This window comes from Mauremys mutica, chromosome 5 (genome assembly GCF_020497125.1).
Source record: "Mauremys mutica isolate MM-2020 ecotype Southern chromosome 5, ASM2049712v1, whole genome shotgun sequence".
In the NCBI taxonomy this organism is placed as follows: Eukaryota; Metazoa; Chordata; order Testudines; family Geoemydidae; genus Mauremys; species Mauremys mutica.
In genome coordinates this window covers 98,897,918-98,911,463 of record NC_059076.1, presented here as the reverse complement: position 1 = coordinate 98,911,463, position 13,546 = coordinate 98,897,918, and the positions used below count along the sequence as shown (strand labels likewise).

The window sequence follows — 13,546 nt, the reverse complement described above, 5'->3', positions numbered from 1 at the left end:
TTATTACGTGGGTTAGGGTCATTTTGCCAACGTTGATACTTAGGGAATTTAGGAACTCCTTGTCCTAATCCCGGCTGAGGTTGAGGTCCCTCAATCCTCACCGTAGGATTAGTTTGTGGTTCCTGAAGTACTGCAACCGGGGCTCCACGCCGACCTAATTTAGAGCCTCCCTGTGCATGTGCTTTAGCCAGCAAGGCTAATGTTCTTTTTAAAGAAATATCATTAGTAATATGCATATTATCCATTTCTCTTAACTGAGGAAGAGAATTATTAACAAGCAGACTGATATATGGCAGTTCATCTGTTTCTTCTTTGATATAACTCCGCCAAGCTGCACTTAACCGCAAATGAAACTGATGTGGAGTTTCATTAGGTTTCTGCTTTAAGTTAGACAGAATTGCTACTCCAGCTTGCCCTGGGTGCTGATTATGTTCCAATAGGGCTACTGTTTTTTGAAAAGTTTTCTCTCCTACCCTAAACTTAAGTGGCAAAGTACTCCACAATGCTCGATTCACTGTGAGTTGTAAGATTTTAACCCAATCTTCTCTTGGTAAGCCAAACACTTTTGCTGTCTTCTGCACACGTTGTGCATGCATAGCAACTGAAGAATCCTCCATCATTTCTACTTGCTTAGCTACCAGGTCTAATGTTTTAATATCTGTAACAACTGCTACAGGACAATCAGAATTGGAACCTGCAGTTCCTTCTTCTGGATCTGAATCTGAGCTTTCATCTGAGCTTTCATCTGAGCTTAAATCTACAATTTGTATTCCTTGCCTCCTTCTACCTGGATTCACATTTTCCTCATCTGAACCATCAAAACTTTCCACTGGAGATAATCCTGGGTATCTAGGATAATTTTCCATGAAATGTCTATGGGTTACATTCAAAGTGTTTCCACACTGACGCAGGACATCCCTTAGTCCACTAAAGTCTGGTGTGGTAGGGCGTTCTATCGATACACTAGGTGATACCAGCATATACCACGGGGGTGTAGAGGACCCACGAAATTCCTGGGGTCTAGGCAATGTTGATTGCCCGAATGCCAATAAATGTCCACCCAAAGGAACTGGATTTTCTACTCTATATGGTGCTAATGTAACATTGGGTGGAGGAGCAGGAATTCTATTCCCTGCTTGTTGTTGTAGCTCTCTTTGTAACTTAGAGATCACTACATCACATGCATTAGCTACCTGTGTTACCTGTGATACGGCCTCTTCTAACCCTTGAACAATGACCGATTCTAAAGGTACTGCTTCTTCACTCACAGAAGCTGTCTCTACAGAAGTAGAGATCTTTTCCTCTTTCTCTGCTTCTTTGTTTGTGTCACTAACTGCTTTACTGACTGTGACACTTGTCTCCGCCTCCTGAACTGTCACTTCAGAACTTCCGTCTCTTATTGGCAGACTGTCAGTTTTCTCTGCACTGCCAATTTCCTCTGACTCCACAGATTCAACTTGCAAATTCGCTTCTGAAGGTACTGTGTCTGCTTGAGCTAATTCTCTTGTTTTACTTTTAGTTACTGGTTCAATATGATTTTTTACCTTTGTCGGGTCCACCATACCAATAGGAATGGGAATCAATTCTTCAACTTCCTCTGCTCTATTTTCTCCCTTTTCTAGTTCTTTAATCTTTTCCAACAGCCGACCACGGTCTACTCTATAGGCTATCAGCATCTGCTGAACTTCCCTGAGTAACTCCATCTTTTTATCCAATTTCTTTTCCAATGAACTACAAGCTACAAGCAAGCATTCAACAGCTATTCCCTTCACCACCTTAGCTTTTTTTTTTTTTGCTCTGTTTCATCCTCAAATACATTACTCACAAAACCCCATGGGTTTCTCTGCTCAGAAATCATTCCACTATTTCTTAGCTGCTCCAAACCTCCACCATGTTCCTGAATATATTTCCTAGCAAAGTTTTCCAAGGCTAAACTGCTAGAAATTCCAACACACTCCATTCCTGTTCTATCTTCACTTTTAACACTCTTAATACGAAATAGAGAATTAATCTCTTTCTTTTTCTAGTATATTCACTAGAATCTAGTATAGTCTAGTATATTCACTAGAATCAATCCTCTGTCGATTTATTTCTGATACACAAAAAGGCGTCCCTTTTACAGAAAACAGGAATAATACCCCTTAACCGGTTTAAACACTATATATCATAAAAGTCCCAAGTAAATAGAGTGGGGATACTCTCTTCTCTCGATGGCTTATAGCAGATCGAGAGGTCTTTCCCCTCTGTCGGGACCTGCCAAATATTGGGGGAATACTGAGGCAGACGGATCAGAGGTGCAGTCCGGAAGAGTTAATGGGACCGAGATAACTATTCAAGTTCTGACTGATTGCGGCCTTTCTGGCGGCTATGAATACCTTGCTTTATTAACTCCCTGCTGTCTGAATTAGCTGGGGGTTCGTCAAGCTTGGTATTGAGTGAGGAAAAGACAGGCAGGACCAGGGTAACACTAAAAAGCCAAGTGGCTGCGTTTATTTAGGGGATAATTACAACTTGGGCTGGGGGAGTAGGCAACTTTGGCTGGGATGGTATCAAAAGTACAAACACACCCCAAAACACAGTAATAATACACTTTATACTGCTCACCACACCACACCAAATAGGCAGACACACCAATCACACAGATAGGAATCGGGTTCGTCAGGGCGATGCCCGGTGCAAACACAGAAAAGAGACCCACGGGCCACTGCCTCGGCCACCCTTGCTTTCACACAGAGGGTAAACCCAGAGTGTGGTGCGGCTGCAGCTGGGCAGATTCCACTCACTCAGACCGCGGGGACTGGACCCCCTTGGTCAGCTACCCTCTAAGTAGAGGCAGCTCCCAAGTTAAACACACACACACACTGGACACAGACAGAGCAGTGATTCAAACACATAAAGCAGTTGGCAATTAACAATTTAATAACAGCTAGAACTATTATACAAGCTAGCTAAGCAATTGTGCAATTCTGAGCTCACTAATACAATCCTGATATCCTGAGTAGATATTTGGTACCAAGTTAGGGAGGGGAACAAATAAAAGGCTAGATAAGCTAACTGTCAGATATCAAAAAGCAAATACCGCACTCCAGGCGCAGCTGACCAGCAGAACAGACACCAGAAGCATGACGAGCAGACAGGGATCGGGTCCAAACGACAACGAATCCAAACGATACGACACGAGTGCACTTTACCGGGAGGAGACCCTGGCCGAACGAGTGATCAGGTCCTTCAGCTAACACGCGGATGCTCCACACAAATTTTGGGGGGAAACCTAGTTTTATAGAAGGGTCTCACTCCCTCGTGTCAGCATCTGATTGGCTCCCTGGTCCCTCCTCCCTTCAGGTTTCGAGCTGTTGCCACCCCACGTCGGAAGGCTTTGCACACGGCACACTGGAGTTGACGAGTAAACAAACCTGACCCTTAGATGACTGGGTCCAAAAAAGAGCAGGAAAATGAGTCTCTGGGCAGAATTAACCTGACCTCCAGACGACCGACCCAAAAAAAACAGGTTGCTGGGCAGAATCAGGCCTCCACACACAGAACTAGCCTGACCTTTAGATGGCCCAGCAGGAGAGAAAAAAAACAAAAACACAGGAGAGCATACACAGCTAGTGTTGCTGGGCAGGATTGAGTCTCTGCCCTCTCTTATACAACAGGAACCTGGTCCAAAATGGAGGCTGCCTTGTCCTTTTAACAGGACAAGATGGCCATGGACCGACAAGTGGCCATACATAGCCATAACTATGAATCGGATTGCGACATGCCCCCGTGGCCGATTGGCGGTCCATCACGGGAGGGTCAGCTTACACCTAGGAGGGAACGAACCTAGGGAACATAAGGGAAAACCGAATTCAAGCGGAAAGCTCAGAGCCCGACTGGTCGTCAGCTGACGTGAAGGCAGTGTAGTGCACAGTCTGAATAGGAAGTGCTGACACAGCCCTGTTAATTAGTGCTTTGGTACATGCAAGGCTTAAGCAGAAAATAACAATAACTACTGCTGCTGCAATTAACCAATATTTTAAGGATTGTGCCCATTGTCCAAGTCCCCAGCCTGACAAGGTTGTTTGCCACCAGTCCCAGGATTGACGCTCCTCACGGATGCGGACCGCCAGGGACGACAGCTGCTGGGTAATGGCAGAGACATTGTTCCGGCCAGGACGGTCTGGAGACATGGAGGGTACATCACTTGACTTGGTGGCCAAAAGTGTCTGATGAGCGTAAGCCACAGTTTGGTTAAGTAGAGGGTTTGGATGGGGATGGCGCCGCTGTGAACAAACCTGGAATGAAAAAGGGGGAGAATAGGACAAGCCCTAGGGCAGGTCCTGTTATGATGTGGGCCGGCCGACTTTCTGACTGGCCAGCGATGCCCAGGTTTGAAGAGTCAGGGTCGTGGGGCTTCGTGGCATACAAGGGGTTGGGACGCAAGACGGGTCGCCTGGCCTAGATGTTATTAGGGCAGATACCCATACCCGCATCCTGGAAAAACAAAAGGGGGAAAAGGAACAACTGGCTCTCAAAGTGGAGGCGGCTCTGGAGCAATATATTTATGCCACCCCAACGCTACAGCCAGAAGCTTTTGTGATATAGAGCTTACCCTGCAAACAGTGTTTTTGCTAGGCTCCCCGCTATTGGTCTTAGGAGCCCGGGGCTTGCCCCCGTGGGGTGCAGTGCCCGCAGCCACCGCAGGCGGTTGGGGCCCAGGCCACATCAGGCGATCCATAGCCTGAAACAACGCGGTTACCGGCCGCCCCTGGAACCCCCGCATCCACAGCAGCGTGCTAGTGTCCCCCAGAGGGCTGCTATCAAGGGCCACGTCTATCCCCTGCTCTTGGATGGGAATAGCAGCTGGATCAGTAACATAGCAATAAGCTTCAAATGACCGAAGCTGTTGCTGTGCCAGTGTTAAGCCTAGGGGGTTTTGTGCAGGCTCCCACCAAATAAGAGATGCCCCTGCGATGGTAAAAATGAGATCGCGTGGGGTAGTGATCCCGCTGGGAGGTAGCTGAAAAGCTACAGCACTATTTTGAATCTGAAGGAAAGCAGCTGCTGGCACGGAGATTGGCCAGACAGGAGCAGCTAACAGTACCCCTCGGCCCGTTCCCCTTGACCAGGCAGCACTCCGGGAAATAAGGGTTGCCTCCTCCTGATCAATAAGTTCCTGACTATATTCTAAAATAAGCCGTCCTAACCAGGTGAATACAGGTTCGTTTGGTCCCCGCCCTGTGTCCTTGATAAACTCCTTCATCTCAGCCTTGCTGCGTGTACACCACTCAAAAACGACATTCTGTGCCCCTGTGGGGTCCACCTTAGTCCGAGTGATTTGTACTGGCATAGCTTCGGCAGGATTAAGAGCTACCTTTTCGGGGGTCAATGATGGCAGGGTCGGGTACAAACTAGGCGCTGTTGGATATGGTGGAGGGAAGGGTTCGGGGGTTTTAGGAGTTGGCAGAGAGGGAGGAGATGGGGTTGCAGGTAGGGATTGGGTTGTACCGGGATCCTCAGGGGTATCAGCCATCTCCCGAGCAGTGGACGCCAGAGCCCCCATAACAACGGTCAATTTGTCCAGAGCCAGACCTAAAATCTTGTGATAGGTACTGGCAACGATCTTAGATTTGTACTGGTCAGGGAGGAGCTTTCTGGACTTTTTCCCTTCCTCTAACTCCTGCACTAGCTGGACTACCAATTCATGTGCAGGGCCCCCACTTGGGAGTCTCGGGGGAGTAACAGTTGATGGACAAGTGCCCCCGGCTGCTTTTAAAATCCTTCGGGCACCTTTCCACAGCTGGACTGGATCAGTCCCAGCGCCGGCTTCCCCTGCCTTAATGCACGTTGGCCGGTCACTGGCCTCCGTGGGGGTTAACCGCAGACCCATGTGGCATGTCAGGAGACAGCCTGCAGCACCAACAGTCAAGCTAGCAGCATAGGTTCGGCTCAGGTGGCCCTCCCCAATAATACAATTCCAGCCAATGGCCTCTGCCTCCCCCCGATCAAGTAAAACATGGTGTTGAAAATGATTAAGTTCGTCCTCTGGGGTTTTGTCGGTGACCCTGGTTCGCCACGGACAAGCAAACTGTACAGACAACCGGGAAGGATTTTCCTCACTCAATCCTGTTCGTGACGCCATGTCTGAATTAGCTGGGGGTTCGTCAAGCTTGGTATTGAGTGAGGAAAAGACAGGCAGGACCAGGGTAACACTAAAAAGCCAAGTGGCTGCGTTTATTTAGGGGATAATTACAACTTGGGCTGGGGGAGTAGGCAACTTTGGCTGGGATGGTATCAAAAGTACAAACACACCCCAAAACACAGTAATAATACACTTTATACTGCTCACCACACCACACCAAATAGGCAGACACACCAATCACACAGATAGGAATCGGGTTCGTCAGGGCGATGCCCGGTGCAAACACAGAAAAGAGACCCACGGGCCACTGCCTCGGCCACCCTTGCTTTCACACAGAGGGTAAACCCAGAGTGTGGTGCGGCTGCAGCTGGGCAGATTCCACTCACTCAGACCGCGGGGACTGGACCCCCTTGGTCAGCTACCCTCTAAGTAGAGGCAGCTCCCAAGTTAAACACACACACACACTGGACACAGACAGAGCAGTGATTCAAACACATAAAGCAGTTGGCAATTAACAATTTAATAACAGCTAGAACTATTATACAAGCTAGCTAAGCAATTGTGCAATTCTGAGCTCACTAATACAATCCTGATATCCTGAGTAGATATTTGGTACCAAGTTAGGGAGGGGAACAAATAAAAGGCTAGATAAGCTAACTGTCAGATATCAAAAAGCAAATACCGCACTCCAGGCGCAGCTGACCAGCAGAACAGACACCAGAAGCATGACGAGCAGACAGGGATCGGGTCCAAACGACAACGAATCCAAACGATACGACACGAGTGCACTTTACCGGGAGGAGACCCTGGCCGAACGAGTGATCAGGTCCTTCAGCTAACACGCGGATGCTCCACACAAATTTTGGGGGGAAACCTAGTTTTATAGAAGGGTCTCACTCCCTCGTGTCAGCATCTGATTGGCTCCCTGGTCCCTCCTCCCTTCAGGTTTCGAGCTGTTGCCACCCCACGTCGGAAGGCTTTGCACACGGCACACTGGAGTTGACGAGTAAACAAACCTGACCCTTAGATGACTGGGTCCAAAAAAGAGCAGGAAAATGAGTCTCTGGGCAGAATTAACCTGACCTCCAGACGACCGACCCAAAAAAAACAGGTTGCTGGGCAGAATCAGGCCTCCACACACAGAACTAGCCTGACCTTTAGATGGCCCAGCAGGAGAGAAAAAAAACAAAAACACAGGAGAGCATACACAGCTAGTGTTGCTGGGCAGGATTGAGTCTCTGCCCTCTCTTATACAACAGGAACCTGGTCCAAAATGGAGGCTGCCTTGTCCTTTTAACAGGACAAGATGGCCATGGACCGACAAGTGGCCATACATAGCCATAACTATGAATCGGATTGCGACACCCGCCACCACTAGTGTGGGTCACTGAATTCCGTGCTACTGCAAATATTTTATTCGGTACCATTCATTAACTTCTTCAACATATAAAAACCCCTTTCTGTGCACATATATCACTTTTAAACTTTCTTACTTTAATATTCAGTTATCAATACAGGTAAAATCCTTTAGGCAAAAGTGAAAGTAAGATGCTTAACCACAATACAAAACGGAAATACTGGGCGTGCTGCCAGCAGCAATAACCACAGTTGATTCTGACTCTGGTTTAAGAGAAAGATTTCAGAGTTTTACTGAAATTAACTATTTACTTGCGTTTCAAAGAAAAAGTCTTTTAAAGGGTCCAGAAACGTCTGGAATACCTGAAATTCCTGTCACACACTCCTTAAATCTCCTCCTGGCGGCTCGCCAGTCTGTTGCCTGATTTGGGGAGGGTTAGTAGGGACAGTGGAATTTATCCACCTAATTTAGTTTTATTTAATAATTAAGTTTCTAATTAATTAAGAATGTTAGTAATAATTAATAGATATTAATAATATGGGTATGGCTCGCCAATATGTGTGATCAGAAGATAAAAGTTCGTCTTGAATTAGGCTTCACAGAATTTATACAAGGAGATTGGGTTATGTGACAGAAAAACTATACTGAGACAGAATTAGTCAAACAAGACCTTTTATTTAAAATCAATGAAACAAGAAGTAAATGTAACATGTTAAAAGCAGTATGAGATTACAAAGTTACAAAATATCACAGTTTTTTAAGAGATATGAGATGATATTACACAGTTCTAATGCACTTTGCAGCAAATAGTACTAGAGTGAATTTCACACCTCTGCTAGAGGAAGTATAGTTATAAAGAAACTGGTTATGAGTTAAACCCTTCTTAGCATAGATGCCTTAGAGGTGAAGTAGAAATTAAGAATTATTTCATACTTACAGCTGTGAAAGGATAGAACACTACGACTTATCATTAGTTGACAGCTTTTGTAGGTGTAGGCAGGGTGAGGCGATGAGAATAGAAGGATGGGTGTATCGCCCGCCCTAATGGTGAATTATTACACCTTTTATAGGGAGAAATCCTTCCTCCTATGCCCAAATTTGTCTTTCCCCCATGGAAAGGTGAGGGTACCTGTTTTCATTGGCTGACCTTTTGTGTGCGTACTAATGACAACTATCTACGTATCTTGTGGTAGACTTGTTGTATTTTGTGGGCAGAAATACCCTACTTTTGCACCTAACTAGGTAAAAGGTTAGCAGATATTTTAAAAGTCCCTAGACAATTTGCGTAGGTTTGTTTCCTATTATAGTAAGGGTCTTAAAGGTTGCTTTCAGCATCACAGAGGAAATAGGCCAAAATGTCTGGTTTAGAAGCTTCTAGGTATCTTGCGTTTACAGCTATTGCAAATTCTATTAATCTATGCAGCCTACACACTTTTAGCAAAAAAACATTTTATACAGACCAACAGATTAATCCTTAGGGCTACAGCCCCGGCCCCAGCCATGCAGGGCCAGACCCCAGCTCACCCCGCCAGTTGGCCAGCCGTCCCCAGCCCCATAGCCGGCCAATCAACCCCAGCCCTGGCCTCACCAGCCAAAGCAACCCCAGCCCCTCTCCCTTTAATTGGTTAACCATTTAAACAATAGAATTTTAATCATGTAAATAGTTAACTTTTTAAATGATGTTTACATCCCTACCTTGTACCCTGCAAAATGCCTTTAAATAAATCAAAATTAATTATGTTTGCCTTTATAGACTTAATTTGGACACAATTAGAAGACTAAAATGGTTAAAATGCAATTACACTTTCAGAGTTTGCCCCAGGGCCATCCCAGTGTTGCTGCTTTCTCAGTGAGGCCCACAATAGCTTCTGCACCATTAAGAAGAATGTGAAAATTGAAGCATTATAGTAACCAGATTTTGATTAGTTTTGGATTGTTTTTTAATGTGTGTGCTCTGTGCTCAGATGCCTCTTTGTAAATGTAGCCCTGCAAGTCTAGGTGTCATATATTTTAAGCAGTTGCCCACAGTGTGCGTACACTGTACTCGCAGCAGGAGATTCCACGCTGTGCAGAACATGGAACCCCAGTGGTGGTGGTGGTGCTGAGGTGGCTTTAAGTCACTTTTATGCCTTCCCAATCCTAGGCTGTTGCAGAGGGCAGAGCAGCCCCAGTGTAATTTGGATAACTCTGTAGGCCTGTCCCTGGCCAGCAGAGCTGCCCAGAATCATTCCAACACTACCTAGTGCAACCACATGCCCCCCCACCCCTTACATGCTCCCCACCCCCAGTATGCCCCCTGTGACAGGGCTTGTGTAGGAGTCTTTGGAAGACACCTGCAGCTGTCCTCTTCAGTTCCTTTGCTGAGGGAATTCTTCCCCAGCTGGAGCAGAGGCTTTTAGAGCCCCTTTAAGGCTGCTCCTAGCCCTTTTTACCCAGCATAAAGGGGCTAGGGCAGCATGTGACACTCACCCAAAGTGAATATAGTCCTTGCCCAAAGAGTCTGCAAATGTGACCTAGTTTTCAGAGAAGCTAAGCACCTGCAGTTCCCCTTAAAATCAGTGAGAACTGCATGTTTTCAACACTTCTGAAAACCACTTCTCTCTGAAGATTAAAAGTAAAGAATGGATTTGCTGGGTATCCTAAGAAAAGATTAACTTAGATTTTTTTTTCTTTTATCTACTGCTACTACTTTTGATCACTGCAGGAGAACTGATTCTCTGAAGGATTTTAATGTAGAGATTTAAATGTCTTACATCTTACTGTTCAGTGCTTGTAGTCAAGAGCACTACATCCTAGTGATTTATGAATTGCAGCATCTTAGCAGCAATTGGTAATTCCGAGTCACATTCACCTAAAGTGGTATTTGTTCTAAAAAATGGTTTAACACGTGCAGATGTGGCATCTGTTTGAGGATGTAGTGTACTTTGAGACCAATTTACAGTACTTGAGATGACTTTCATCTATGCCCCCTTGATTCCTCTCTATACTGATTGCATGGGAATATTCTGAGATGATCTTATGCCCATTAACACAGCATCCTTCTATCATGAATATGGAGATATTTGACTTATCTGCTAAGAGACATTTCTTCAAAGATCTGATTTGAGGTCCATGATGTTTTTCATATATAGGTGTGCCTGCTCATGGGATGTTAAGGCCAACTTTTCAAAACCAAGCACAAAACACTGTTAGTTTTAGACTTCTGCCTGCCTGTTGTTGCCAACATCTGGTTGTTGCTTCTCTTTGGGAAGCTAAAAGAGAGATGGAGGAATGTGTTTGTTTATAACCTTTTCCCTATTACTTTTCTCTTATCTTTTTATTAGGGAGTACTTGACATAGTGGAAGGATATATTGCATAAACACCCAAAACTATATTTTAAGGGTTTTTTTTAAATGTAACTTTTAACAAACCGTATTCCGATAGCAATGACCTAGTGCAGAATGTGCATTAATGCACTTTTCTGGTGGATAAAGAGGAATTTGCCTTTGTTCTCTCATAATATAGCCAAGGTATACATCAGTGGACTACAAATGCACACTCTTTTGTGGCTTATTGTTATGTTGTGGCACTATACTATCAAAAGTAAGTACTGTATGTTGTCTTATCACTGCCTAAGCACACATCAAAGTATTCATTTGAAACTCATGAATCATTGAGAAATTTCTCTCCTACCTGTACCTAGCGGCTGATTTATTATTGTTAATTCACTAGTGCCAAGAGACAAGGTCCCTTTCAGAATCAGGGCCCATGTTGCTGAGCACTGTACAAACACAAACAAAGTCACATACTCCCTGTTCTGAAGAACTAAAAATCTAAAAACATAATCAGCATATGGAAGGGATGAGGAGAGGGGAATATATTCAAGCATATACAATTTTACATACGTTATTTATAATGATTTTTAAATGGCAAATGTAAGTTCCAGTTGTCCCCCAACAATCACTGTTGTTAACTGGCTGATTTCTTACAGGCATCATGGCAAAGCTGAGCCTTGAGGAAGGATTTAAAACACACTTAAGTAAATTGTTTGAAAAAATTCCATGCTAACAGTTTGGTTGTAAATAATTCAAGAAACTCAATGGCTCAGTTTTCCCTGATCGAGAAGCAGCAAAGAGTCCTGTGGCACCTTATAGACTAACAGACGTATTGGAGCATGAGCTTTCGTGGGTGAATACCCACTTTGTCGGATGCATGACTTCTCTGATGGAGAAGTGAGTTTCTGAATTATTTTTTATTATTTGAAACTTAACTGTTAACACTGAATTTTTTTCAAGTAACTTACCTAAAAGTGTGCTATGCTAGTAACACTGACAATCCACATGTATTTCCACTTGGATGTTACATCTTCAGTTAGGGCAAAAATAATCCACAATAGTAATTCCTTTTATTTAACTCCATCAACAGAGCCATCATATTTAAGCAATTTGCACCTTCTCTTTTTGATTTGGCTTGTAGATGCGGTACATCTTCAAAACACTATACAGACACTTAAGGAATGGAGACTATCAAAAGCATTTCAAGTCCCAGTGAAAGTCCATCTCCCCCTAACTAATGAATCTTCACAGCACAACTGTGAGATAAGTTGATAAGCATTATTCCCATTTTTACACATGGGGAAAGTGAGGCAGAGAGGTGCAGTGGCTTGGCCCAGACCACACAGTGAGTCAGTGGCAGAGCCAGGATTATAACTCAGGATCACCTGAATCCCAGCACTTCACTCATTCTTCCAGACCACTCTTAATAAAACTGCATAAACATTTGTTTGCACTCTGCCATACATTGCTCTTAAATTTTTAAAAAATATATATTGTCTTTTAGGTCTGTCAGTGGAAAGAAACTATGTTCTACCTGTCGGCTTCCTCTTGGAAAAGGAGCTGCCATGATTATTGAAACACTCGGTCTATATTTTCACATTCATTGCTTCAGGGTATGACTTCATTATTATCTTGGTTGTTTAAAAAATATTTCATGCTACCTGTGTCATGGTTACTGTGGGAAGAAAGTATGTTGTAATTAGGGATCATGAACACTGGAAATGGAAGGAAGAGGAAGTTGTTATTCTGCACCACTGTTATGCATTTTTATTGAAGAGGAGTTAGAATGGTCTAAATTTGTTTCTTTCCTATCAAATAGTTACACCAAGTGTTATATTAATTGAACCAAGACCTGTGATTTATTAGCAAGTAACTGCGCAGATATTATTCCACAATCTCAAATAACAGAAGTTAGGGACACTTAGGGTGACCAGATGACAAAAACAAAATATTGGGACACATGAGGGGGGCAGGGTGCCACCGAAGCTCAAAAAAAAAAAAAAAAGCTGGAGCGCCCTCTAAGCCAAATATCGGGACAAATGGCGTCCCGACAATACTTCTGTCGGGACGCGGGACAAACAGCTGAATATCGGGACAGTCCCGATTTTATCAGGATGTCTGGTCATCCTAGGAACACTGGTTAATCTCCAGTTTACATGTCATTTCCAAGTATAAAATATTTGAATGCTGGTATCTGATTAACTGTGCTTAAATAATTTACCAAATGAATCTTTTGAAGTAATTCTGACCACCTCCCCCACCCCACCCATTTTCAAGTGATCAGATTCATCTTGGAGAGCTTTCACTTAGAAAAAATTATACAGTATATGAATTATACTCTGTCAGTTTAGAAATGCTTATAGATAAAGTACCTGTCCCTTTAATTTCTGTTCTTTTACACATTGTCTTGTGAAGAATATGTTGGCTGTTCAGCACACCTGAGATTCAGATGCAAAACAAACCCTACATCAAGAAACATTTTCTGTGACCCAGTCACTGAGGTTTGAAACTGTGCTGACACTTTTCTAGAGAACTGTATTTGAACAAAAAGAACAGGAGTCCTTGTGGCACCTTAGAGACTAACAAATTTATTTGAGCATAAGCTTTCGTGGGCTACAGCCCACTTCATCGGATGCATGCAGTGGAAAATACAGTAGGAAGATGTATATATACACACACACAGAAAGAACATGAAACAGTGGGTGTTACCATACACGCTATAAGGAGAGTGATCAGTTAAGGAGAGCTAT

The 13,546-nt window shown here is 44.1% G+C and overlaps 1 protein-coding gene across 4 annotated transcripts in view; it reads left to right on the top strand.

Moving 5' to 3' along the window:
* LIMCH1 (LIM and calponin homology domains 1) overlaps positions 1 to 13,546 on the top strand; it is a 307,869-nt gene that overhangs the window by 285,009 nt on the left and 9,314 nt on the right. For all 4 annotated transcript variants that reach the window (XM_045018682.1, XM_045018681.1, XM_045018684.1 and 1 more), the window contains one exon: positions 12,301 to 12,409. In XM_045018682.1, the coding sequence (XP_044874617.1) occupies positions 12,301 to 12,409 (109 nt within the window). The remainder of the gene's footprint in view (positions 1 to 12,300; positions 12,410 to 13,546) is intronic.